Source organism: Crocuta crocuta, unplaced genomic scaffold (genome assembly GCF_008692635.1).
Source record: "Crocuta crocuta isolate KB4526 unplaced genomic scaffold, BGI_CrCroc_1.0 scaffold197, whole genome shotgun sequence".
In the NCBI taxonomy this organism is placed as follows: domain Eukaryota; kingdom Metazoa; phylum Chordata; class Mammalia; order Carnivora; family Hyaenidae; genus Crocuta; species Crocuta crocuta.
In genome coordinates, this window is record NW_027532002.1 from 5,994,327 (window position 1) to 6,021,111 (window position 26,785).

The following is a 26,785-nucleotide window of genomic DNA, read 5'->3' on the forward strand; positions in this document are numbered from 1 at the left end:
GCAGGAGGGCAGGTTGGCTCCTCTGTACAGATGTGAAAACTGAGGCCCAGAGATAGAAATCAACTCACAGCCGCTCAGCCAGCGAGGGTCTGAGCTGGATTAAACACAGGTGTGGCAATCCCCAGTCCAGAATTAAAGAGACAATAAAATCCAGAGAGCCACACTTCGGGCATATCTCAGAATACGCTGTGTCCAACCCTGCCCCCAAACTGCATGTCAGGAGGCCTGATTACAGGAGCCACTCATGGCCACTCATGGCCAACAGGAGCCAGGTGTGGTGGTGACCCTTAAAGCCACTTCTGCCTCCCGGGGCAGGACATACAGGGTGGCCGTAGCTAGAGTGCCCAGCCAAACCCTCATGTGCCCCGTGCCTCCGTCCTCCTGTGTATGTGTCTGTCTGTCCAGCAGAGGAAGTACGACATGCACTACCACATCGCCCTTGTCGTCAACTACCTGGGTCACTGCGTTTCTGTGGCAGCCCTCGTGGCCGCTTTCCTGCTTTTCCTGGCCCTGCGGTGAGTCCACCTCTGCCCACTGCTGCTTTTCCGTGCCCCTCCCCCCACAGCAGCCCTTCCCCCCTCCCAGACATTCTCGCCTCCGCTCTGAGGGCCCTGAGGCCAGTGGACAGAGAGGTTGGGGGGAGGTGCCAAGCCACCAACCTGTCACAGGCTTACAGGATGCAAAGGGGGAACTGAGAGACCCAGCCGGGGCCACCACAGGCGGGAACGTGGCCACTGGTGCAGACCTGCCTTCACCCCAGGCCGAGGCTCTCTCTACCTGGCCGCGGGAGCCACCATCCCTGCTGATCCCTGACCCCAGGCAGAGCCCATCTCCGCTAACTCCTGCTCCCGGCCGACCCCTGACCTGGGCCTCCCACAGGAGTATCCGCTGCCTGCGGAACGTGATTCACTGGAATCTCATCACCACCTTCATCCTGCGAAATGTCATGTGGTTCCTGCTGCAGCTCATCGACCACCAAGTGCATGAGAGCAATGAGGTCACTGGGCTTGGGGCTGGGGGGCTCCGGGCTCTGGCGGCACCCTCTCTTGCCCAGTCCTCGGGTGGAGGCCTGGCTTGAGCTCACCTCAACCCCAGTCATTATCCCTCCAGGGCTGGGGCCAGAGGCAGGGCTGGGTAAGGGTGGGGGCAGGGGGGCACTGCCAGGCAGCACTAAGCTCACACGAGACTGGCTTATCCTGTCCCACTCCCCGTCTTCTGAATTCAGGACCTCCCAGAGACCCCTGAGAGAAGAAGAGGCTGGAATTGCACTCTGTTGACCTTTATCTCACTTAATTCCAATGAGATACCTGTAGGGATTATTCTCCCATTATACAGACGTGGAAACTGAGGCTCGGGGAGGTTACGTGGCTCTGTAATGATGCCTCTACATCTAAGCCAGCAGGATCTTGACCCAGCCATCCCATGTGTTTGCTACCCACCTCTGGATGTGTGTCGACTGCTGCTGTACTGTGTCCGGGTCACCAAGCTGTGGCACACTGTTAGAGAGCCTCAACACCTGTTCTTTGGATGGCAGGCCTGTGCAGACATGCAGCCTGGTTTGACCCTTAACTGGGCCCCATATTAAGCCCTGCCTTGGTGCTAACTGAATTCAACCCCATTTTGGGTCTCCTGCAGCCCAATATTAGTTTGAGCTCATGAACTGTTGCTTAACTTGGAGAAAAAGCAGGGTTCACGGCGGTGGGGTGGGAGGGAGAGCTGCGGAGGCGGAGACTAGTGCGGCACAGGACCATCTGACAGCCAGTGCTGTCAGAGCCAGACAGAGAGGGAGGGTCAGAGAACTGCCACCACGGGGCTCCTCTGACCACCAGTCCCCGGATCTCGGCCTTGGCTCTGAGGGTGCCCGGGGGATGAAGCCTGGGGAAACATGGCCAGGGAGGACTTGTTGAGTAGAGCTCTGGCCTGGAGGCCTGAGACCTGGCCTTGGCTCGCTGTGGCCCCGGACAGGCTTTTTCTCTGCCTGCACACCCATTTCCTGTCTGCAGGGTATTAGGAAAGGTAGCCCTGCTCAAAGGGACAAGGACAAATTCCCCTCTGCCGGGAAGGCGAATAACAACAACCTTCATTCCTTGGTGCCTGCCTTAGTGACCCTCATCTCCTTCAACTGCCCTGTAACAGAGCAGTATTATTTTCTCCGGGTCCCACTGAGGCTCAGAGAGATGTGGTGACTCGCCCGGCTTGGTGAATTTTCCTCCGTAGCCACCATGATCATACCAAGCCCAGAATGTTCCCAAACCAGAGATTTTGGGGAACCCCTCCATAGTGGCAGCTCACTTTCATAACCCCTGTACTATTATTTATATGACGACTTTCTTTTTATGGACTCCCTCCTTTTTTCCTACATGCAATGTCATATTGGGATGGCAACCAGCCTGACTTGCTGTGGATTGAAGGTGACTCTCAGGAAAATGACCACAAAAACACAACAGTGTTGTTCGGTCCTAGCCCCTGCCTGCAGAAAGCTCAGAGCCGGGCTCCCCTTTCTCTGTGAACAAGGGATATTATAAAGCACTGGGAAGAGGCCAAAGAAGGAACCAGTGGAGGCTGGCGCCTTAACGGGTTCCAAAACCATGAAAGAGAAATGGTGGAGGCTGACGCTTCCCAGAGTGAGATTGGAGGGTATTTAACACCATGTCCACTAGATGACTCGGATGTCCTGACTTTGGTGGGCGCTGGGGTCATGTACTTGGGTCCCGGCCCCGGGCGGCCCCTGATCACCGCCTGCCCGATGCAGGTCTGGTGCCGCTGCATTACCACCATCTTCAACTACTTCGTGGTGACCAACTTCTTCTGGATGTTCGCAGAGGGCTGCTACCTACACACGGCCATTGTTATGACCTACTCCACCGAGCGCCTGCGCAAGTGGCTCTTCCTCTTCATCGGATGGTGTGAGGTTCCCTGGGGGACGGGGGCCCTGCAGGGCCTAGTGGGGAGGGGGCACTGTTGACGAGGTCACTTCTCTTCATCTTGGGTCCAAGGACAGGTCCACAGCACTGCCTGATGCAGCCATTCTCTTCCATCGCTGGTGAGGAAGGAGCAAATTGTCCTTCCAAAAGAACATTGTATGAATAGCCCTCCTCTGCCTGGAAAGACCAATCCAAGGATCTATGTCTCTCTCCTGGGAGAAGCCAGCCAGCTCCACTTCTCTGTCCGACCGTCTCAGAAAATCATGCTGTCCCCTCATCTGTCTGACCTGTTTAGACGGGGGTGCTGAGAGAGGGAAGAGTGGGGTCAGGGTCTAGGTCAGGCCCCTCCTGGGGCCAAGGATGGCCATACACTTGGTGATTGGTTCCAGGCCCTTTGTGGTCCCTTCACCCTGTGTTCTACAGGAGGGTCCTTGTCCATCTGTCTGTCTGCTGGAGCCTGTGTGTGTCCTTCTTTCAGGCATCCCCTGCCCCATCATCGTCGCCTGGGCCATTGGCAAACTCTACTATGAAAATGAACAGTAAGTAGGGCCAGCCAGCCACGGGGGTCAGAGGGGTGTTAGGAAAGGTCAGCCAAGGGCTCCAGCCCAGCCATGGGGCAGGAACTGAAGTCCTTCCCGGACAGATTAACTTCCCATTGTCCTTCAATTGGAAAAAAAAAAACAAAAACCCTGGCACCTAGGGGTACTCATGTGGTAGGTATCAGATCAACTTTGTTGATTTGAGTTGGGAATCGTGGCTCCTTTAAAGTGCCCTAACACATGGTCTCCTTTGACCTTTGGTAATGCCTCCCCCTTGGAGGGGCAGGTCTGGCGAAGACAGGAGGCTTTCAGCCTAGAGCACATCCAAGGCTGTGTCACTGAGCCTCTTTCACTGAGCCCTGGTGCTTGTTTTCTTCAGGCATCCCAGTCTCTACCTAGGGTACCTTGTCCCATCTTGGGACCCTCCCTGCGCCAGAGAGGTTGATATATAAGCCACACCCAGGTGATGGCAGTTCTGGCCATGGGTCAGCCAAGGAGTGGCTGGGAAGTTGGGTGCCTCCAGCTGAAAATAGAGGGGCCAGGGGAATGCCAGCCTCTGGATACAAATCTCTAAGGAGTCTCTGAGGCTGGAGAGGGATTTGGGAGCAGGGGCAGAGTTGGGGTGGGCTCCAAGAGCTCAATGTTGGGAAGAGCTCCTAATGATAAAAACTACCCAAGAATAAGAAGGCTGCCTTGTAGGGTAGTGAGGTTCCCGTCAAAGGGGGTGTTCAAGCAAAGACCCGAAACCTCAGAGCTGGGAGGTACCAGGGGAGATTCCTATCTAAGACAGTGTGCACTGGATGACCTCTAAGCTTTCAGAGGACACAGCCGGAGTTTCCCCAAGTCCATGTGGACCTTTCTGAAGTGCAACCGGAGTTGTTTACTGAGCCGGACTGTGCTCTGGTCCCACTCTTCCCCTGAACATAAGCTTCTCCACTCGCCAGTATCCCCAAAGAATAACCAAGCCTCTGGGAACAGCGGGCTCCTTTCACTGGGTGAATGAGGCTCAGCTCAGAGAAAGGCCAGGGTTCAGGTCCGGAGACAGCTCCCGCCTCTACATCTGCTGCTTTGTGTGGTTGAGCACCTGGCACATGGAGCGGCCGGTTCCGAGCGATGCAGAAACAGGTGGTACAGGGTGGCTGGGCCCTGGGCCAGCAAGGGAGGGACTGACTCTCCTACCACTCATGAGCCTCCTGCATGGCCAGCCCTGGGCCAGCAGTCTGGAATGGGGAGGCGGGATGAGGAAGAGGAGGAGGAGACCCAGGTCTCCAGCTGGGGAGACCAGGCGCTCCATGGAAGGTCAAGCCCAAGGGCGAGCCAAGAAGGGCCCAAGCTTTTGGGGAAGCACAGTCTAGAGACTGGATCCCAGGAAGGGTCAAGCCGGAGAACCCTGGGCCGGGTCTGCTGTGGTGCCTGGACACGGCACAGCAGGCCACTTACAGCCACCCCGTCTTTGCAGGTGCTGGTTTGGCAAAGAGCCTGGTGACCTGGTGGACTATATCTACCAGGGCCCCATCATTCTCGTGCTCCTGGTAGGTCCTCCTGGGGACTGGAGTGGGGTGGGCATCAGGAGGGCAGCAGAGGACCTACCCGGCAGAGATGTTGGGAAAGCATGTGGCCCCCTGCACATACTCTGTACACACCACCCCTTCCCGGCCGCCCCCCACTCTCCCTCTCCACGATCCATGCCCTGGTGCGTCCCCCTCACCCCTGGCCCTTGGGTGCTTTTTCTGGGCAGAGAATGGTTCTGACTGGTAGTTTTCTAGTGCCTCCCACATCTGATGTCCCCTTGCCAGGTACTGAGACAGCCAGGCGAGGGGAAAGCCGGTGGCAAGAGAAGGGTGTATAGACTTCTGTTCAGCTCCGACCGACATCCCCCTCTGCCCCCTGCACCCCCCTCCAGGGCCCAGCCCACCACCCCCAGCCTGGAGCAGTGGTACCAGAATGGAGCGTAATGAGCAATTGTTCCTTGTCCGGCTCCCCGCCCTTTGCCAAGTGTATTCGCATCTAAGGTATAATTGCCGCCACGTCTTTAATCCATAACGAGCGTTAATTAAGGTAGAGTTTAAGTAGAGGCTGCATTCTGCAAAAACGAACCCATTATATATCATACATTTTAAAAAAAAGAGACATGCAAAAAAGCCCCATAAGAAATTGGCATTTACGTAAGACATTTCAGGCTTGGTAATTTCAGGCTCCTGAATGCACCAGCTTCCTTAAAGGGCCACCCGCTCCTTGTGGGTACGATCGCCATCCTCCTCCTGTACACAGCAGGTGCCTAATGGGGGTTCTTTGGTCTACCTTGGAGACAATTACTGTTTACCTCTTTCATTTCCTGACTCTCCTCCTTTTTTGTGACTTCTGGGATGCGTGTGACCCCCATCTCTGGAGTGTCCTTGATGTATATGAACTGGAGATGACTAGGAAGGTTTCTACCCGCTGCCTGAAATTCCACCATCAGAAATTCCACTTCGTTTCAAAGGCAGAAGTAGTGATTGTCCTTGAAGTCCCAGCTGCAATGAGTCACTCATCCCCACCCCGTGTGAATGGAAACCCCTTGAGACCCATCCCCTCCCAGCCAGCTGCTGTGAGCCCTTCGTGGAGGGATAGGGCTTTTCGTGAATCCGGGACCCTGCCAAGGAAGTCTGGCCTGGGTGGGGAATCCGCAGGAGTGGGGAGGGAGCCCTGGCCGCGAGGCCGTTGGGCAGTAGTAAGGAAATGCAGGGGAGACAGGTACGGGAGGGCTCCATGTCAGCCGCCACTCCCCGCCTGCCCTTCCATGCCTCTTTCTCTGCGTCCACCCTCACCGCTTGGCCCAAAAGCCCTTTGCTTCTCCTTGGGGCCCAGCCCACGTCCAGCTATTACACGTACAGGGTTTCCAGGTTCCAGCTGGAACTGAGCTAATGAAGACAGGGCTTCATTACTTCCAAATCTCGTATCGTCAATGCCTGCACATGGGAATGATGATCCCCATTTTACAGATGAAGAAACTGAGATGGGACTGCCAGCTGAGCTGAGACTCGGGGCCGGTCACCCACTGCTTGCCTGTCCTGTCCATGAGATACATGCTCAGTACTCTGTCACCCTGCCCTCCCCCAGGGGTTCACAGCTGCACTTCTGCTGCCGGAAGGCATGAACAGACTTATTGCCAGGTTCCGGGAAGTGAATGGGCTGGTTCAGTTTGTAGGAGGCTGTTGTCCCTGTGTTGTCATGGGAAAGGCATGCGGCACTTCTTGGGCTCCACTCTGGACCAGGCTCAGGGCTCAGTGCTCTCCATGAGTATTTTCACCTGTGCCAGCCTTCTCAGACAGGCTCTGTGGTAGCCCTTCTGGACCGGTGAGGAAGCAGAAGCTGGGGAGGCTAACTGAGCAGCTTGCCCAAGGCCACACGAATGCCAGTCGAATAGCCAGAATTAGAGCCATGCGGCAAGAATGTGTGTGGGGCGTTCCAGGGAGAGGTGGTCCAAGGAAGTACAGCGGGGGTGGGGGGGAGTGGGAGACAAGGGTGAGGTGATGAGCTGGCTTCGAAGGATGCAGCCACGCAGAAGAGTCTCAGGATTGCCCGCCGTGGACGGTTTGGAAGCTAGGTTATGAATCCACACGCTTCATGCCTCATCAGTGGAGGTTGCTCTGGGGACATGAGACCCCCATATTTCCAGGTCCCCCCGCTTTGAGGCTGAGCTAGCTCCCCTGGCACCAGAGGAAGCCCAAGGCTGAGAAACGTCCCTTGCAGCTGCTGGTGAATGCAGGGCCCCGGGCCCCCGCACCTATAGGGTGCGGCACCTTGGGTCTGTCTGACTAAAGTCTCCTCGCTTGATGCCGCCCCCAGCAATGACCTAGCAAATATAAATTGTAGACCCCTCGCCTACCACTGGGAATGTCTGGGGTGAGGGGGGCCCAGATCTGCATTTGGACCAAGGACCCCAGGTACCTCTGATGTGTACACTCTAGTTGGAGAACCGCAGTACCTGGGGCCCTGCCTGGCAGGGATGTGCGATGCCTGGTTCTCTGTGGCCCAGCTAGGGCCCCGCACGCGATGGGCTCAGGACGCAGGCCTTTGAGGCTTCACCTGCCTAGAAAATGCCAACAGGAGGGGAAAACAGGCATCCAGTGAGGACCAGGGGCCGTGAAACAGACTGGTCTCCAGGTTTCTGAAGGCATCCCCAATGCCATCTGGACACGTCACTGGGCTCCACAGATGCACGGGGCTGGGACAGGCTGGCCGTGTGTAACTGCCCTGGCGCATGTGCAGTACAAGAGGCTGAGAGCTAGGGAGCGGTGAGAGAGGGACCTGGGACGTCCTCGCAGCGCCCCGGTAAACCTGCCCAATACCCAGAACTGGAGGGAGCAGAGGACATCCATCCCCGAGGCCGGGAACCATGTCCGAAGCCCAGGAGGCAGTAATGGCATCCCCTTCCCCCTCCCCTCCTTGCCTGCCTCTGCACGAGTGCCGGTGTGGTTGCAGCAGGAGGGTCTCCCATGAACACCAGGACTTAGCAAGTACCCTCCCCCTCGCAGGGGTGGAGAGGGCCCACCGTACTCATGCGCTGGAGGTTAAGAGCCAGTGAGCCGCGTCTGTTTACCTTCTCTGCCTTGGTGGGAGGCCATATGCTGTGTGGCATCCTGGAGCCAGCACTGGCGGCAGCCACCTGGGATTTGTGGTGTGATCCTGGGGGAGCTCTTTGCTTGGAGCCTCAGTTTCTCCAGTTTCTCCCAGTTTCTCACCTGTAACCCGAGGCTGCCAGTCCCTGCTTCACGGGGTCGCCGTGAGGACCAGCGGCCTCCGGATGCACGTGCACTGCCCAGCACCCGGAGCCACAGGTTTGGACCCTGCGCTGATGGGCCACGTGGTGCTATCCTGAGCTCTGATCCCCCCTCCCCAGTGCTTAGTGCCTTCCCTCTAGTTCCTTACGTCTAGCCCAGATCTCACGAACTCCTGCAGGAGCAGCTGCCTGATGCGCGAGGCCAGCTGCCTCGGTTCGAATCCTGACACCGAGTCTGTGGCATGGGCAAGCGATATAGCCTATCTGAACCTCAGTTTGTACATCTGTAACATGGGAATAACAATCACACCTACCACCTAAGGCCGCTGCTTGAAGAGTAGCCAGGAAGCGCTTCAAACAAAACCTGGAATGGGAACACCGAATCTCCCTTGTCTGTCCTGGTAGCAACCGTACTGTCCAGACCCCCAGTCTGGGCCTGACACCCACCACCACCTGCCAGGCCGGAGCTGTGGCCAGGCCAGGGTGCTCCTCCCACAGAGCCTCATGAGGAACTAACGTGCCAGTGGGGACCCAGGCTGCTGGCAGCAGCGCCCTTGGACACACGGGGCAGGAGGGCGCGAGGCTGGACTTCTGCGGGGCAGTTTCTCCCCAGGGTCAGGCCGCACCCTCTCCCCTTGGCATTCCCAGAGCCCATGCCACGCAGGCTGCCCTAGGAGCATCCCAGGCTGGGAGGGCCTCGTGGCAGCTGTTGTAGAAGCAGGTAGATAGATTCCACTGTCTGGGCTCAGCGCAGCCACAGAGGCCGCCGGCCGGCCTACCTCCCCGACCCCAGGGCTTTCTCTCCTGGCTCTTTCTCTGCTTGAAACACAGTTCTCCACCTTCCTTCAGTTCTCAGCTCAAGGGCCAGTTCTCTAGGCCTTTCTGAGCCACTTCCCTCCCTCTAGACCACAAGACTTCTGGGAACAGGGGCCTGACCCATGGCAAGTCAGTTTGATGAATGAATGAATGAATGAATGAATGAATGAAGAGACTAGGTTGGTCAAGCTTAGGGGATAGTAAGCAGTGCTCATTGAAGAGCTGGGATTTGTGGGGGTGGAGGGGGAAGGAAGGTCCAGGAATGGAAAGCTCCATGTGGCTGGATGGTGAGAGGCTCCCTGGAGGAGGGGGAAGGTGCCGGTGGGAGGGGGAGGGGGAGAAGATGCAGTGGAGGGCGAGGCTGGGAATCATGCTCACAAGGGAAGAGTGACTTCCGGGCTGCACAGACCCAGGCTGAGAGGCGGTGGGGGCAGCATCACTAACTGCCTGCCTCACAGGAGTAGAGAGGATCAGCCTTGTCTCCCAGATCCTCCGCACTAGACCCTGTCCCTGCTCTTGGCCTCAGCACATGGGACAGGACCCTGCAGCCTTAGAGGTGCTCTGCAACTCACTGCCAGAATGGATGGGTGTGTGGGTGGATGGACGGGTGAGTAGATAAGCTGATGAATGGATTGTTGAGTAGATATTTGGATGGATGGATGGGTAATTGAATGAATTGGTACATGGGTTGATGAATAATGGGTAAATAGACCTAATGCAGGGAATATGGCAGAAATGAGAATAGATTTTGATTCCAACAGCCTCTGCTTTCAGAGAAGTCAGAATGAATCAGAAAAGGTCAAGTATTTTGTATCATTTATATGAGAAAATTAGGATTGACCTATGTGTTATGGTGACCTTGTGATCTGAGGAAATAAGCCAGAAACCCCAGGGGCTGGAAGTGAGATGAGCCTTAAGAAGAAGCAGAGCACAGCCGGCCACTGGCTGAAGGCTTGCCGCCCACCCCAGACCCTGGGCTCCCCAGGCCATGCTGCCATGGGCAGGAGAGCAGCCGGCTGTGGCTGATGTCTGCTGGGACCCCCACTCCCAGCCTGGGGGTTGTTGCCGGATCTTAGGAAGGCTTAAGAAGTGACAGATTGTCGGGACAGAGACTCGGGAGGAAATTTGTGTATGTGCACACATATGCACTCACGCGTGTGCACATGCATGAGCCAGCAGACACCCTCTGACTCCTGTGCACTTTCTCGAGAGAGATTCCCAAGAAAGGGAATCTCACTTTCCTGTCTGCTCACACGTGGGGATGGATATAGGGAAACACTGGCACACCCACGCCCCCAGATGCACGTTCACAAATGAACACACTCTGAGGCAAACACACTCCCACAGGCACAGAGAACAGACCCACTGGAAGGTTTGACCCACCCCAGACCCGTCACACAGACAAGCTGTTGCACATGGACAGGACACTTGGGGCCCACGGTGACCATACACAGCATGAGGATGGCTCAGGAGGCCCCCCGGGCAGGTCCCAAGAAGAGGCTGAGTGCCTGGCCTCTGAGGCTGAGAAAAGGCTCAGAATGAAGATAAATGAGTCCCTTCCAGGAGACTTGGAGTCAGCCAAGCAGATCATTCATCTCCATTGCCTCAGATGTGTCTGTGAAGGTTCTAGAGCTTTCCTGGCTGCAGGGGAGGGACGGTGAGAGATTAGTCACTCCTAATGGCCGCATCTGCTCGAAGGGTAGAAGGGCCTCAGGGAATCCCTCAGTCAACAACTGGGGATCCACAGCAGAGAGGGCAAGGGACTAGGGGAGAGCCCTGGCCCCGGCTCCTGTGGCGTTCCAAGTGGGGCAGGGGTTTGGAAACTTTCTGAGGAGCTGCCTCTCAGAAAAAGTGGACTTTGTGGCCTGTTCACTGCCTCTGAGGCTGCTTTTCCTCCCTTGGGTCTGGAGGTGGGGAGGCAGGCTCTGGAGCCCTCAGGTGACAAGGAATTGGGCAGAGTGTCTGCCTGTCCTGGTGAGGGAGAAACAGAGGCCCCAGGCCCCCGGGCAGGGGCTGGGGTGGCCGGGAGGATGGATGTGTGCACAGGACATGGCTTCACTGGGTTCCAGGGAGCAGAGACTGCCTCTTAATTCATTCCCCACCTCACGGTCCCTCCTTCTTGCCTGCTTCCCCTCCAGATCAATTTTGTATTTCTCTTCAACATCGTCAGGATCCTAATGACAAAATTGCGAGCGTCCACCACGTCCGAGACAATCCAGTACAGGTGAATGGCGGGCGCCTCAGCCCCTGGAGGTGGGGGGCCCCCTCGGTCCTCAGAGCCCTCTCCCGGGGAGCCTGCTCAGGGTCCCAGAAGAAACGTCACCCGAGTGAGGCCCCCTGCCTGCTGTGTGGTCTCAGACCAGTCTTGTCACCCTCTCATCCCCCTTAGGAAGGCAGTAAAGGCCACCCTGGTTCTGCTGCCCCTTCTGGGCATCACCTACATGCTCTTCTTCGTCAACCCTGGGGAGGACGACCTGTCGCAGATCGTGTTCATCTATTTCAACTCCTTCCTGCAGTCATTCCAGGTGGGGCACATGACCTGCTGGGGACTCCTTCCTGACCTAGAATGCTCGGGCACCGAGGCCCTCCCAGAGACTTCATGCAGGGCTGGCGGACATGTGTTCACCCTGAAATACAAATGGCCATTGGCACCCCCGCCCCAGGGTGGGCTCACCTCCTGACTGGGTCATGGTCACCCTAGCCTGCACCTCCCGAAGGCCCAGCACCTTGTTCTGAGGACTCAGGGCAGCCTGTCACTTGCAGTGGGCCCCAGTACACCTGCACCATGAGGGCGGGGCTCCCCCCAGCTATGAGCCTCCGGGGATCCTGGGGGCGGAGTGTCCTGGGCCATCCCTGCAGAGTGCTCGCCAGGCAGGTCTCTGACTCCTCCCTCCTTCCTTTCCAGGGGTTCTTTGTGTCCGTCTTCTACTGCTTCTTCAATGGAGAGGTAGGAGACCAGGCTCCGGGGCAGCCCTCAGTCCCCACTCCAGTGGAGTCGCCCAGGCGTTTGGAAGTGCCTGGCTCCCTGGCCCCGCCGAGCTCTGCCCTGGACAGGGGAGGGGAAGGCCGAGGAATCCACCCAGCTCTGGCACACAGCAATCCTGCCTGAGGGTCTCAAACCAGTTTAGAAGGTCGACTGAGCCGGCCAGAAACAATATGCCAGCACTTTGCAGATGCACGTGGAGAGCTGGAGGAGCAGCTCAGAGGCGCCCAGGCTGCAGGGTCCCGTACGAGAGGGAGGCCCGAACACAGGTGGTGACGGGAAAGTGTGGCAGGAGAGAGTCATGTGTGAGCCATGCGCCCAGGCCTTTATGGACCCAGGGAGTGGGAAGGGCACCAGCACGTTCTCCCACAGAGAAGATCACACACACCTTCAGGCCAACTCCAGGGAGCGAGGCAGGGGGGTCAGCCTGGTTAGCTCACAAAGCCCAGCTCTTAGTGTGGCCAGCTTGGGAGAGAGGCTCACATAGGCCTATGGTGCTTGGGGATGCACGGCGGGTTATGGGGCAGAGAGCAGACCCAGTCCCCAGGTCCTGAGAGCTTCCAAACGGGAGGAGAGCCAGTGCCATCCTGAGGCTCGTCACCTGCCTGTGCAGAAGGTGACAGTGGGCTGTCTCTGTCGAGGAAAGCAAACTGCAGATGGGGACATCCAGCAGCGGCGACTGGCCAGGGCTGGAGGGCAGGGACAGAGCTGCTAAAGCAAACAGACAATGAATGTCTAGGGGGCATTTATTCTGTCCAGCCATGTGTTAAGCTAGCATATGGGGAGGATGACCCATACCGCAGAAAAAATTCCTGCCATACAAATGAGAAGAATGCAGCACTGGCAACGATCAGGTTTTGAGACGAATAGAACCATTAGCTTTCCATCTCAGCAGCACACACTGTGGCCAGTGAGGCAGAGTCTGTCAGCAGGTGGAGGAGGTTGGAGGAAGGACTTTGGGGTGTGTGCGTGGGGTGCCCGGTATGCAAGGGGAGCGCGCAGATTAGCAGATGCCCTTGGAGAGCAAGAGGCAGATCCGTGGAGCTGCTGCCTTGGTCCCCCCATAGCGATGAGGTGGCAGAGGGAGGGGGCAGGGAAGGCGGTGGGTCCCAAGGAAGTGTGGGGGGTGGGAGCTTCTCCAGGAGAAGGATGAGGACAGGGGGACCTGGTCATTGGAGAGGTGTGAGATTCCAAGGTCAACGGCTTCAGGGAAAGGACCGACCGGTTTTGGAACCAGCCTGTCCTTGGGTGTGAGGGTGGCGGTCAGGAGGGCACCCCGCCTCCCTTTAAGGGCTCTGCAAGGGGCAGGGACTCCCTGGTCCCAGGACTGGAGCCCGCAGGCTGAGCCTCTGCCCCCCTCCCCCGCCCCTGTAGGTGCGCTCAGCCGTGAGGAAGAGGTGGCGCCGCTGGCAGGACCACCACTCGCTCCGAGTGCCTGTGGCCCGGGCCACGTCCATCCCCACGTCGCCCACACGGATCAGCTTCCACAGCATCAAGCAGACGGCCGCCCTGTGACTCCTCCGCCACCCCGCTCGCCCATCACTCCACCTTCGGGACAGCTTCCCCATCCTTGTGTGGCGCCTGTCCCTGGGTTCACCTTGCTGCGCGGGCCCTGGTGGGGGCAGAAGGGAGAGAAGAGGCCAGCTCGCCAGCCCAGCCAGCCCGGGAGAGGCTGTCAGGAGCCAGGGCCAGCCGGGCCGGAAGTGTCAGGGCAGAGGGAGCAGAGGGAAGTCGCAGAGACGACCCCCCCGCCCCCACCACCCAGAGGAGCAGGCATTTGCCCACACCAGCCTCTCTCACTGCATCCTCACCATAGCCCCATTCACAGAAGAGGAAACTGAGGCCCAGAGCCGGGAGGGGCCTGCCCAAGTCAGGGCAGCTAGTTCTCAGCAGAGCTGGGGGAAGGGGGGCTGCCCTACTCAGTGCAGTTGGCCCTGCCTTCTGCCTCCATGTTCAGTGCCGCCCTCTGCAGTTGAGGGGGGTGGTCACAGCAGCAGGAAGTAAAGGATTAATCTGGCTTCATCCCAGGGACTCTCACCTACACCCCCACCCCAGACCAGGTCGTCTCTCTGCCCCGTCCCAGCCATCCTCCTGTCCCTGGGGCCTTGGGAAGGCTGCTGCTTCCTGTCTTGGGGGACCTCTTCTCCACAGGCTCAGGGCCTTGGGGAGGGACGTGTGTGGAGGAAGCCACAACTAAGGCAGCCATACGCTCCCAGGCCAACCAGATGCCTAGGCTGGAGAAATGAGGAGGAGGCGGCTGCCCCCACCCCGCCCTGGGGCAAGGAGTAGGATTGGAACATCAGAAACCAAAGTGGGTCTTTGGTGATTGGCACTAACCTCCCAGCCCCCTCCTCAGACTGGGCTTCATTTCAGCCTCGCCTTTAGAAGAAACAACATCTCTGCTCTCGGTGCAATAAACCATGCCTCTGTGGAAACGGCCTTCCCTCAGGTCAAGTCAGCCAGGCACGGGAAGGGGTGCTGTGGCCGGGGACGGAGGGCTGGATCCATTCTCATTTGTGAGCCCATAGCCCGGCGCCTAGGGCTGGCTCTCCGTCTCTAACCTCTGTGTCTGCAGGTCTGTCCCTTATCGTTCCCCCAGGACAGTGTCTGCCGCTCCCCGGCTCCCCGCCAACCGAGGGCAGGTTAATTCAGCCCAGAGGACAGGTGCAGCTCACGTGTCATGCCACAGCCTGCCCCAAAGGCCAGTGTCCTGAAATCAGAGGCAATTGTAGACAAGGCCCCATAGTCTCCCTGAACAAAACCATGGGGGGATTTCCAGGACAGGGTGGGAGTGCAAGGGACAGACTGAGAGGCCATCAGGCCAGCATTCAAAAGGGCTTTTCCTCTAGGAATACCCCCAAAACATCTTTTTTTGTAATCATGTATCCCATCTTGCATTTTTTAAAGCTGACATCTAATATTTGTTTTACATACATTTTTAAATGTGTGAGAGAGTGATAACTGGCATTTGGCAAATATTTACATTTTATCTAAAAAATTTTTTTTCATGTTTATTTATTTTTGAGAGAGAGAGAAAGAGAAAGAGAGAGCAGGGGAGGGTCAGAGAGAGAGAGGGGGACGCAGAATCTGAAGCAGTCTCCAGGCTCTCAGCTGTCAGCACAGAGCCCGATGCAGGGCTTGAACTCACGGACTGCGCAATCATGACCTGAGCTGAAGTTGGACGCTTAACCGACTGAGCTACCCAGGCGCCCCAACTATTTACATTTTAAAATAAAACTGCCACAACACTTTAAAACATGTCATTCAGAATCCCAGCACAACAATGATCGAATAGCCACCCTCATCTGTTTAAAGACACACGCTAACCAACTAGCTCTCCCTCAATAGTAAAAAATTTTACATTGTTCCTTTTCTCTTTGAACTTGTCTTCATTCCATTTCCCCTATAGAATTTTACAGTGATGCAGTATTTTTATGGTGGAAAGTCCTTCATTGCTCGCCTTATCGTACTTCTCTGCCACAAAACATATTTAGAAATGGAAATGGAAATCTTTTCTGTAACCAAAGCTTGTAGGAGTTTTTTTTAAAACACCTTCCAGATTGAGTTGTTACAACTATTTTTCACATAAAATATAGTATACAGTTGATTAACACAACACAGACACCAAAAGTTTACCAAAAGTAAAATGTTAACCCTCAAAAGGAAAAATGTATTGAAAACACATTTTAATGGACTGCATGGGAATTTCATTGTTCATGAATCCGTGGGTGAATATTTATTGCTGGAATGATTCAGGACTCAGCATCTTTTCTTCTCTTTTTTTTTTCTTTTTCGTTTTTATAGCTCCTTTTGTACATAAAAAGGTAGATGTCACATAAATAAGTAGATGTCACTTTGTTCTCTGAACTCCCAAGATGTACGCCAAAAAAAAGCGTAGTGATCCATCATCAAAAATTACATGTCAGCCACTTGATTAAGTCCTCTTATTATTAAATTTTTTTTTGTTTATTTATTTTTGAGACAAAGAGAGACAGAGCATGAGCAGGGGAGGGGCAGAAAGAGGGAGAAACAGACTAAAGCAGGCTCCAGGCTCTGAGTTGTCAGCACAGCGCTCAACGTGGGGCTCAAACCCACAAACCTCGAGATCATGACCTGAGCCAAAGTCGGACACTTAACCGATTGAGCCACCCAGGCACCCAGATTAAGTCTTCTTTAAATCTGGCTGAAGGGGCCGCCTAGGTGGTTCATTTGGTTAAGCATCCTACTTCGGCTCAGATTATGATCTCAAGGCTTGTGGGTTCGAGCCCCTCGTCGGGCTCTGTGCTGACAGCTAGTTCAGAGCTTGGAGCCTGCTTCTGATTCTGTGTCTCCCTCTCTCTCTGACCCTCCCCTGCTCACACTGCCTCTCTCTCAGATATAACTAAAACATTTAAAAAAAATCTGGCTGAAAAAAACGAATGAAAGATATCAGCTTTGTCAATGGCTTGACTACCCGGGGAACCTGGGAGCCACCTGGCACTTGGGCTGAGCCAGGAGAGGTTCATCGCGTGATGTGCAGCAAAGTGGGGCCACCAAGTGCCTGTTGGAGAACGAGCCTGTAGAGGACAGTGATGCCAGCGGGCATGGCAGGTGTGGAGCCTCTGTGGGGTGGGGCGTGGGAGGTGACACGACATTTCCCTGCTGACAGGGTCTGTGGGGGAGGTGCTGCCTGCCGGCTGAAGCCTCAGGACTGGCTTCCTGTGGAGGAGGCCACCAAGCAGCAGAAAACAGACAAAGTGGAACTAAGAGGCTCACAGAAACTGACCGCCAACATGTGGAGACACGCTCAGAGGCTCACAGATGTGGAGGCAAACACTCCTGGGGCCACACGGGGAGGTCCAGGTGGACACAGAGAGACCCTCGGAGTCCTGCACAGCTGCACCCAGACGCTGGATGCACATGTGCCCATCAGTCGGCCATTCCCCATTTCCTGAGCACCCCTCTGTGCCAGGTATGGAAGTAGCACCACGGATCGCACAAGAAACTCAGAACCTAGTTGGGAAGAAATAGCCCCCAGACTGTACGAAGTAAAAAGCAGCAGAAGGGATCAGTGCTGTGGCCCTGCCTGGCTGGATGTGTAGTGTCTGCTCCACGTGTTGGGGTGAGGGGAGGAGAGGGGAACCGAAATAAGGCAGGTTCTGCGGCCGGCACTTTCCTCAGCTCCCTGCTTTTTCCCCACCTCTGAGCCCACGCCCACGGTGGCCCCAAGCCGGACAAGGTTTGGGGCCAGAAGAACCTCAGACGCCCTCCCCTATTCCTTTCCCTCTCCCACAGCCTGGAGCATCTGGGCAGTGAGGCAGCAGGGTGGGAGGGGGACTGTCACATAACAGACGCCCCTTCACCTGTGTGAGGCTGACACAGGGTGTGCCTGGAGGCCGAAAGGCCCAAGGGAAGTCCTTTTCTACAGTGACGCTGCAGCCAGGGTCAGGAGGAAGTCTGTGGAAAAGAGCAGAGTCTCCAGCCCGGGAGGCTGCCCAGGGGCCCACAGCTTTGAGAACGCGCCTGGGTGGTTCATCGGAACCGACTGGGCTGCTCTTTGAGAGCAGACTTTGGGAACCCTCATTTCCAGCCTGGGCAGGATCTGGGGACCCGCACACTAACAAGCCCCTCCCAGGTGCTTCTGTTGCTGTCTGGTGTGGGAGCCGTCGAACAAGGAAACAACTTGCCTCTTGTTTCTAACACACACACACACACACACACACATACACACACTCTCACGTACCACTTTGGAAAGGTGAGTGACCTGACCGCCTTTCTGGAAGCCTCTAAGGGAAGGCAGCCATAGCTGGAGGGAAGGAAGGAGGCAGGTACAAAACATGCAAAGTTACCCATCAATATGCTTTGTATGACTTCCAGGCTTTGCCCCGGAGATGCCACTAATCCCCCTGAGGGAGCCGCCCCCAGTAGAGAAGTTGGTTAGCGGGAAGAATGGGTGGAGAGCGCACTGAGGCCACTGCCCTGAGTTGACTGGGCTTCCCCCAGAACCACCACAGCGGACCTCATCTAGTGAATCCCACCCATCCTACAGGACCCAGCCCGAAGAGCCTCTCTTCCAGGAAGCCTTCCTGCCAGTGTCAGACACATCCCTGCTGGGAGCCCCCAGGGCAAACCTCCCCAGGCTCCACCGCCAGGCTGGGAACTGCTCGAGGCATGCGCTCTTACTTACCACCCACCCCCAACTGTAGCAAGAGCTCTGCACACAGTAGGAGCTCTAAGAATATCCACTGAATAAACCGGCCTTTTGTATTTGCTCCACCCAGAGCTAGTAACTCACTGGCTAGTGTTCAGTGCCGCCAGGACAGACCAAAGACACAAAGAATCCCAGAAATCTATTGGCTTTGCAAGGGGGAGAAAATCTATTCTGCAGCTCCATACCCCCCCTCACCACCAGAACCAGGGGCCAGGCCCGGCCTGCGGGGATCCGCCTCTCCACATGCAGGCAGGAAATTGGAAGAGCCCCTCCACACCCTTCCAAGACTCTCTTGCAGGTGTCCATCCATTAGTCTCACGCCGAGGGGCCCCCAGGCCTTGATGGGCCCTACTTCCTACAGTTGGGCCGGCCAGCCCCGTGCCCCACTCAGCTAGGGCTGTGCCTGCCGTCCTGTCCTGGAGGAATCGAAGCGCCTCTCCTAAGCACACGTCCTGGCTTAGACTGCCAGGCTTAGATTAACTGCATGATTGCCCTGCTGAAACCACACAGTTGTCTGAGGACGCAGCAGGGGCCACAAATGCTGCCTGGAGAAATGAAGGATGAAAGCCAGCGACACAGAAACTCCAGAAGGTTAGCTACTGCACTTGGGAAAAACAACCCCAAGCAAAGGGCCCTTCCGAGGCCAAGTCCCGCATCCGGTCTTGATGGGCATGTGAGTGAGCAGGAAGGTGCAGGGGGAGCTGATGCCAGCCCTGGAAGAAAACTGACCCTGCTTCTGCTGTGAAAACAAGAAAGAAATTAATTGTGCTTTGTAATCGGATCTGCGGGGCACCGAGGAAGGCCTCCTCTGGCTCACTGAGGCCCAACCACGTGCAGCAGAGTCCAGCATTGTGCCTCCCCACGAAGGCCCCTCTGCCCAAGAAGACAGGGAAATCCAAAGACTTGTCTTTCCTTCCTGCTTCTGCCCAGTTCCGGTCTCCGTGTCTCCTGGAGAAGGCTGGCGGTGGACCCATGAGCAGATGCCTCCTGTCCTTATTCTTCCCGCTTGGCCCCAATATCTTGTCCTTTCGGGGCTTTCCAAAGCATGCACTATGGAGTCTGGGCCTCTCGTTCTTGGTTCATGAACTCCCTCGGCCCTGTGGCTCCAAAGCCATCTCAGTCCTCAGTTTGAAACAGATTCTTGGCTCTCCCCACCCCCGCCTCCTCAACACTGCACACCTAAATGTTAAGGTCTTGTGATGTGGGATTGTGGAATGTAAGCGTCCAGAAAGAATTCTGGAGACATTTCCCAGTGAAAAAAGGTGCTTTTATTATATAGCATGGGGACAGGACCGACGGGCCGAGAGAGCTGCTCTTGTGACTACAAGGAGTGACTGATTAGATTCTTTCTGGTTAGTGGGGGCGAAGGATAAGTGAGTCTCTAAGGAGTTTGTGTATGTTGAAGGTGAGGTTTATAGGACCTTGCAGGTCTGGCTATTGTCAAGATAAGGTTACCCTGTATTATCTAGTAAATCTAGACATTAGTCATGAGACCCTTGAAGAACGTCATGTTCTGCATGTCTCAGAGGCGCATGGGTGGGCCGCAAGCTGTAAGATGATTTATTCTTAGTCATATTTCTCCTGCCTTTATTTTTCTCAACATTTACATCTGAAGGAATGAGGAGAACAAGGCCCTTCCTTGGAATTGTAATGGATTCTTTTCCCTACCTAGAAAAATATAGGGGCACCTGGGTGGCTCAGTCGGTTAAGCATCCAATTCTTGGTTTCAGCTCAGGTCATGAATTCGTTGTTTGTGAGTTGTTTGTGAGTTTGCCTGTGTCGGGATTTGTGCTGACAGTGTGGAGCCTACTTGGAATTCTCTCTCTCTCCCTCTCTCTGCCCCTCCCCCACTCGCTCTCTCTGTCTCTCTCTCAAAATAAATAAACTTAAAAAAATTTTTTAAAGAAAAACATAAGTGTATAAAATGTACAAATACTTTGCATGAAATAGTGCACAAAATTTCTACAGAAATCCTCAGAAGAACCACAGACCCACGAGAGCCAGTGACCTCAAGAGAAAATAAAACGGCTCTAATGTAGCTCAATTGAAGAGTTTTCTACATTGGCGGTGCTCAGGCCTGCCTGTATGTTAGAAGCACGGGGCGTTCTGTAACACATGGGGTTTCTGAGCCCATTCCAGACCTTCTGGAACACAATCTCAGGAGGTGTGAATTCACACTTTTAACAGGCTCCAGGAGGGCTTCTCACACAGAAAGGGTCTGGGAGCCACCAGCCCACAAGGCCCTTCTCCCTCCCCCACTTCCTTCCCTGGCACACAAGGCCCTTGGCTTGCTGTATCTCTCACCGTGACCACTTCACCCCATTTATTTTTGAAAGAGAGAGAGGGCATGAGAAGAAGAGATGCAGAGTGAGGGAGACAGAGAATCCCAAGCAGGCTCCATGCTATCAGCACAGAGCCTGATGAGGGACTCAAACTCATGAACTAGATCATGACCTGAGCTAAAATCAAGAGTTGGTCGCTTAACTGACTAAGCCACCCAGATGCCCCAGATCTCAAATTTTAAAAAAGAATGCTAATAAGGATTTTTTTTTAAAGCTTGTCAGTGGTTTTTTTCCTTCCCTTTCCCACAATCTCGCTGTGCTTCAGCTCACTATCAATTAACTTGCACCCAAAAGCAGAACAGTGGGTTTTGATGACCCAAAAAGGGTTTTAATTAGCCTAAGCTGTTTTAGGTAGCATAACTGCTTTTGTGTTAATTGTTGGTGATTGAGTTTTAAGAGGGAACAAATGCAGATACTGCCTGGGAAAATTCTGCACGAGCTCACTTCTGCACCAAGTCCAGAATATTACAAGAGGAAGCAGAGAGCTTTGGCTCCTAAAGCCAGAGGGGCTCTCTCTTCCCAGCCCCATGCTCATGAAGCTTCCATTAGGTTCAGGCTCAGGCTGTGGCTTAGAACAGAGGCATAGAGGGTCATCACAGCAGGTCATCACAGCACAGGATTCTGGAAGAGTCAGCATCACAGCACAGGATTCTGGAAGAGTCAGGGCCAGAATGCACTCTACCTTATTTCCAGTACAGTCCCACCCACCGGCATCCTGCAAGTCCGTGGCTCCATGAGATCACTCAGCGAAACTGAAAACCCACCGCACGCTTGCCCCTACCTGGCCCCCTTGTCTAATTGTCTCATCGGGCACAAGGTTCTTATAAATTCACCTTCTCAAGAGAAGGCCAGCATTTCACATGGTAAGAAAGTTCACAATGATAGAGGGTAAACAAACCACAATCCCCTCGGAGGGGTCCCCCACAGCTCACCTTGACAACGTTGTCCCTGCTCTGAACACATGCATTACAGACTCTGGGCTCCCACAGAGTAGATGGACATTTGCCAATTCAAACAGCCCTCTTGCTCTTTGAAATCCAACTGCACATAACAAGGACGGATGCCTCTCGAGCCAGACCTGGGCTATCACTCTGCGATCTCCTCTCTGGCCAGCTTGGAGTGGGCTTAGGTTTAAAACTCAAGCCAGAAGTGGCTAACTCATTGGCTTTTTCCACTTAACACTAGTGCCAGCCACCCCACTGGGCCCCGCACAGGTCCATCTATCGACCTGAAGCTCTGCTGGCAGAGGGCTGCTTCCTTCTTTTTAAATGAGGACATGAAGTTTCTGTAATGGTGAAGGCTTGACAGCTTTAGGTTATCCAAACTGCCCAAGGTAACACTACCTGTATGCAGTGTCAGAGCCCATTCCCACCTGAGTGTGAGAATTCAGGCCAAGGACAGGAACTCTTCCCTCAACCAGCTCTGACGGCAGACTTCAAGGAGTGAGCGGGAAAGACACACAGCTGGCGGTCTCACGGACAGATTTAGAAAAAACTGCACTCATTCTGTTCAACCAGCTTTCAGGAAAGGAAATACCCCCCAAGGATGGTAGCAAAAGGACTGAGTGACTCAAGTGACAATTCACCTCTCTGCTCTCCAAGCAAAGGCCCTACTTTTTGGTCCCTTTTATAATACTTCCCTTGGCACCCATCACAGCACTTTGTGTCACACAGCTGCGCACAGGTTTATGCCCAAACTAACTGCCAGGGCCACTGACTCGGTTCTCTGACACGAGCCCTGACCTGGGCAAAGAGAATCCTAAACAGTCTGACAAATGATACCTAAGTGGTTTGGGTAAATCCAGGTATCCAGGCAAACAGGAATGCTCTGAAAGAAGTTCCTGATGCCAAGTAAAAACTGTATGTTCTTTTTGGCAAATATCCCCAAAAGGGCTAATGATGAACAGCAAACAAGTGGTAAAAGCAGGAAGATGAGCAAATGCCAGATGAGAGAGAAAAGAAAGGGAACGGAGAGGGGCGGGGAGGGGAGAGGGGTGGGGGGAGAAGGGAGAGGAAGGGATGGGAAGGAAGGACAGAAAGGGAAGAAAGCCTCTAGCTGGGGCATTAAGATGTCAGGGGTTGAGGACAGAAAGTGAGGTGCGTGGAGACAGGAAGTAGCAATTCAGTAGCACACAGTGAGCCTACGAAGAGTCTTCTTGCACCTTCTCTCATCTTCTCTAGTGTTAGCAACCCCTTGCTCCAGGCAAGACCTACAGACAGCTCTCTTTAAGATACGTCATGACTGACAGAACTAGACTTTCTAAGCTGGCTGAGAATCACCGTTCACAAACTCGCAAGTGTGGGACAGGAAGGAACGGCCTTGAGTTGTAGGGCAAGGTGATACGCAAGTAAGCATGTTCTGAGAGCAATAGGCGATTTGAACATTGTAATAAGTGACTGAGTACGGCTCGGGCGCAGTTAGGATAGTGACCAGGACAGGATGTAAAGTTAGTAGGCTTCTTTCTCCAGAAGCCCCGTCCCTTACAGACCTATGAGCCCATCTGGTTAGCCACAACGCCAACTCCGAGATTCTGAGACCCTGATCAAGCTGGCTCTCAGCTCGAGCTCAGCCATTTTGATTGCAAGAGCTCAAGCTTTCCCCACATGTTCCCGCTGCTGTTGGATTTTCTCATTCTCTGAGGTTGAGTATCCTGAACCCCTTCTTTAAAGGCAAGATTTTCTTAGGCACTTCAAGACACTCTTTCTCAAGTTATCTTCGTCCACAGTCACAAAAGATACAAAATAGCAAAACACAGATGGTAGCATAGGGACATGATCACGTACTTTGAACTTGTTTCAAAATTGGTTCTGCCCTCAATTAGCTGAGTGAACCTGCAAAGGCTTAGCTTTCTTTTCCTCTTATGTGAAAGGACAATACTACTTAAATTATTATATGGATGAGAAGACAGAACACATAGGAACACCGCCTGGCACATGCCAGGTACCCTACGAAAGTGCCTTTCCCCCTGGAAGCCCTGTGCTATCTCACTGGAGTCTCTGGACAGAATCAGAGCAGACGGGCAAATGGGACGGAGGGAGGTGGGGATTCATTTCCCGACAAAAGACACTCAGGGTTTGTGAGGGTACATTTAGAGAGACATCTCAGTGGAGGATCACAAAAACAGTGTCTGTGAAATTCATCTTTTCTGGAAACTTAGGTGTTGACGTGACCTTTATTGTCAGAAGAAACCCTACGTTCAGAAGACCCTTCCCCGGTTTGGAGGCAGGGCAGGGTCTCAGGCTCTTTATGGTTTGCGCTCAAGTATCCATTTCAGCCATGGTTCTCCCAAGGTGTTTTAAAAATAATATTGCTGTGCAGGCCCACCCTGCACAAAGTTATTAAACTGGTTTGAAGTGGACAGAGACATGAGTACTTTTTTTAAAGCTCAAGTGATTCTAATGTGCCGCTGGAGTTAACATCTTTTATTGCTGCAACGGATTTAAAGAGATGCCCTTTACCATGCTGGGAAGATGCACCGTCCAGATAGCAGAACACCATGTCACAAACACAAGAGGCGCTCCTGGATGGGAGGGCGGGGCCACAGGCTGCTTCTCTCCCAAATTATATGCCAGTTTCTGAAGAGAACTTAATTCCATCCACATGGTTTTAACACAATTACTGCTTAGAGACTGCCCAATAAAGCAAGAATTATAGAAGAGGCAGTAAGAGGTGAATTTTGAGGCACAGCAAAATTATTCATCTATTCACTTACTGAATCAACTAAATTTCTTTGTGGTGTTGGCCAAATGCCAAATTAAAAACTGCCTTTAAACAGACTATCAGCAAAGATGCCGGTGCAAGTTTCTTGAAGGTGAGCAATGCTATCAAAAGCTATCTTGGCCCCAACCAAGAGATATAGATTTGTAGTTTTTCCTGGTGATAGAAGGTTAAGTGCAACTATATCCAGAGAGAATTTGGATTTATTTCCAGGGCATCCAGTTCTCTTATGAATAGACTCCACTGGCTAAGGCAGTTGGTACCATTCCCCTAAGTTTACACTGGTTAAGGGAAAAGCATATAAAGGTTGCAAATGAATCAATTTCAAGTGATTTATTGAACAAAATAAGTTTGCAAGTTGTTGTCACCGACAGCCATTTGACATCTGACATTTCTAGTACCATTTCATCCAAGTAGTAAGATCTTTCCTGTATTTTTATGACGTGGCAATAAATCCCTTTTCCGGAACATCCATCTCTATTTAGTACTTCATTATTATGAGCTGTGAAGCCATATTAAGGCTCTGAGCTACTGCAGAAGTCAGGCACAGGCCACTTCTCTGGACATAACTCCTCACTGTGTGTTCGAATGCCCTCAAATCCAACCAAAGTTTCAAAACTACTGCGTTCTTATTTATATTCCATGAAATCCAGTTCAAATCTGACCCTTCCCCATCACTGTTTTTGGAGAAAGTGATGAACAAGGGTAACTTCTCTGAGAGGCAGTGCTATTGATCTAGCTCTTGCTGAACTAGCCCACAGTCTGATACATATAAATATATTAAGTAATAAAAAGGCCTCACAGTGCATCAATCCAGAAAGACCCTGGCTTTAAATACACACTGAGCTGGAAGAGAAGAGGGGTGTGTTGTGTGTGTGCACGCACAAAACTCGCATGTGTAACAAGAGCCTCTTCATTCAGAAGACGGCTCTTCACCTGCTTGTGCTCCGAATCGAGCTCTGCTCCTGGCCCACCATCCCCCCCTCAGCTAATCAATCACTTCAGAGACCACGTGTGTTCTCTCAGGAGCAGTCACGCACTGCTCTGGCGGGGAGAACAGAGAAAGGGAGGGCTCCCAGAACTAATATCCAGCACTGAACTCATGGCAGATGTATTTGCCAGTGAAAAGTGAAAAGAGCTTTACTTCTAATCCCTTTATGATCCAGAGTAGGCAGATCCCACTGTGGATTACACGTATCTTTACTATTAATGAGCTTGTAACAACGTCTGAGGTGGTGATGACCGACTGACTACGGAGGTACTTGCTGTAAAAGGAAGTCCATGAGAGAAAGCAAAAACCCCCAGCCCCAAGGTGAGAATGCTAGAATATGCACCAAGTCAAGAGCTATAAGAAATAGGAGGTGAAAGAAATCCCTAGAAAATGGACACTCAGTTTTTTCAAAATCTAGTTCCATCTAAGTTAATAACGAGTGCTTAATAAAAGCACCAGGCAGAAGAGAAATAAGCTTCAGTAAAAGGCTTTCTTCCCTAAGAGGTTCGTTCAGAAATTCAAGACTCATCCAAAGTCTATTCACTGAATACTTACTACGTACAGTACTGTGGTAGGCATCATCGGAGAGGAGAGAAAAATGAGAGAAACCCTGGGGGGAGGGGGTACCCCACTATGTTAACTGTTCTTCATACTCAAGGCAAAGGAAACATTCTGGAGATCACCCTGCCCCCACCCTACACTGTATGAGATGAGGCTGAGACACTAGACAAAATGCTGACCCTGGGAAGAGTTGTTCAAATTCACACATCCTTGAATATTTTCCTAACAAATCAATACATGTATTCTGAGTGTTCTGTGCAAAAACATGATGTCAGTAAAGTCCCTCAAAAGCTGAGCCCAAAACTGCTTGGCTAGAATCATGACACCGTAACAGTGAAGAACTGCCAAGTCAGGCACGATGGGTGGGGCTCCTCTAGCATCAGGAGGTCAGTGATCTGCAGGGCCACCTGAGAAGCTAAGTAAAGCACACCTTAAAACAGCAGGTTTCTGCTAATGCGCTCCCTCCCAGAGACTCAGCAGAGCCCCCACGGCAGCAGCTGCCTCCCCCTCCACTGCCCCTGACGCCTGCCCCTCCCCATCTCAGCTTCACGTCATTGGTCCAGCTGCTTAGGGAATGCCGTGTGTCTAGCACAAAGCATCACTTCCTCAGAAAAAGGGAAAGAACAGGAAGAGCAAATCTAGACAGACAGAAGCTAGATATGCGGTTGCTTGGGGCTGGAATGATGGCGATGCTGAGCGCACAGCTAACTTCTTTCTGGAGTGATGGGGATGTTCTAAAATTGGACTGCAGTGATGGTTTGCACAACTCTGTAAAACACACTCAACATCACTGAACTGGACACTTAAAACTGGTGAGGTGTATGGTGTGTAACTTTTACCCCCATACAGCTGTTACATGAAACAAATGTATTAACTGTGTTTACCATTAAGCCATGAGCGTGTCTACCCAAAGGTGGGAAAAACAGCTCTGCTGAAAATGCAGAAACGTGAGCAAATGGA

At 53.5% G+C, this 26,785-nt stretch overlaps 1 protein-coding gene across 2 annotated transcripts in view; it reads left to right on the plus strand.

The window, feature by feature from the left end:
* The window catches only part of CRHR2 (corticotropin releasing hormone receptor 2), a 45,650-nt gene extending 31,191 nt beyond the window's left edge, over window positions 1-14,459 (plus strand). For both annotated transcript variants that reach the window (XM_077775437.1, XM_077775436.1), the window contains 9 exons: window positions 406-515; window positions 880-997; window positions 2,753-2,906; window positions 3,403-3,463; window positions 4,923-4,995; window positions 11,180-11,265; window positions 11,431-11,566; window positions 11,947-11,988; window positions 13,399-14,459. In XM_077775437.1, the coding sequence (XP_077631563.1) occupies window positions 406-515; window positions 880-997; window positions 2,753-2,906; window positions 3,403-3,463; window positions 4,923-4,995; window positions 11,180-11,265; window positions 11,431-11,566; window positions 11,947-11,988; window positions 13,399-13,539 (921 nt within the window). In that variant the 3' untranslated portion in view covers window positions 13,540-14,459. The remainder of the gene's footprint in view (window positions 1-405; window positions 516-879; window positions 998-2,752; window positions 2,907-3,402; window positions 3,464-4,922; window positions 4,996-11,179; window positions 11,266-11,430; window positions 11,567-11,946; window positions 11,989-13,398) is intronic.
* Window positions 14,460-26,785: the final 12,326 nt, after the last annotated feature.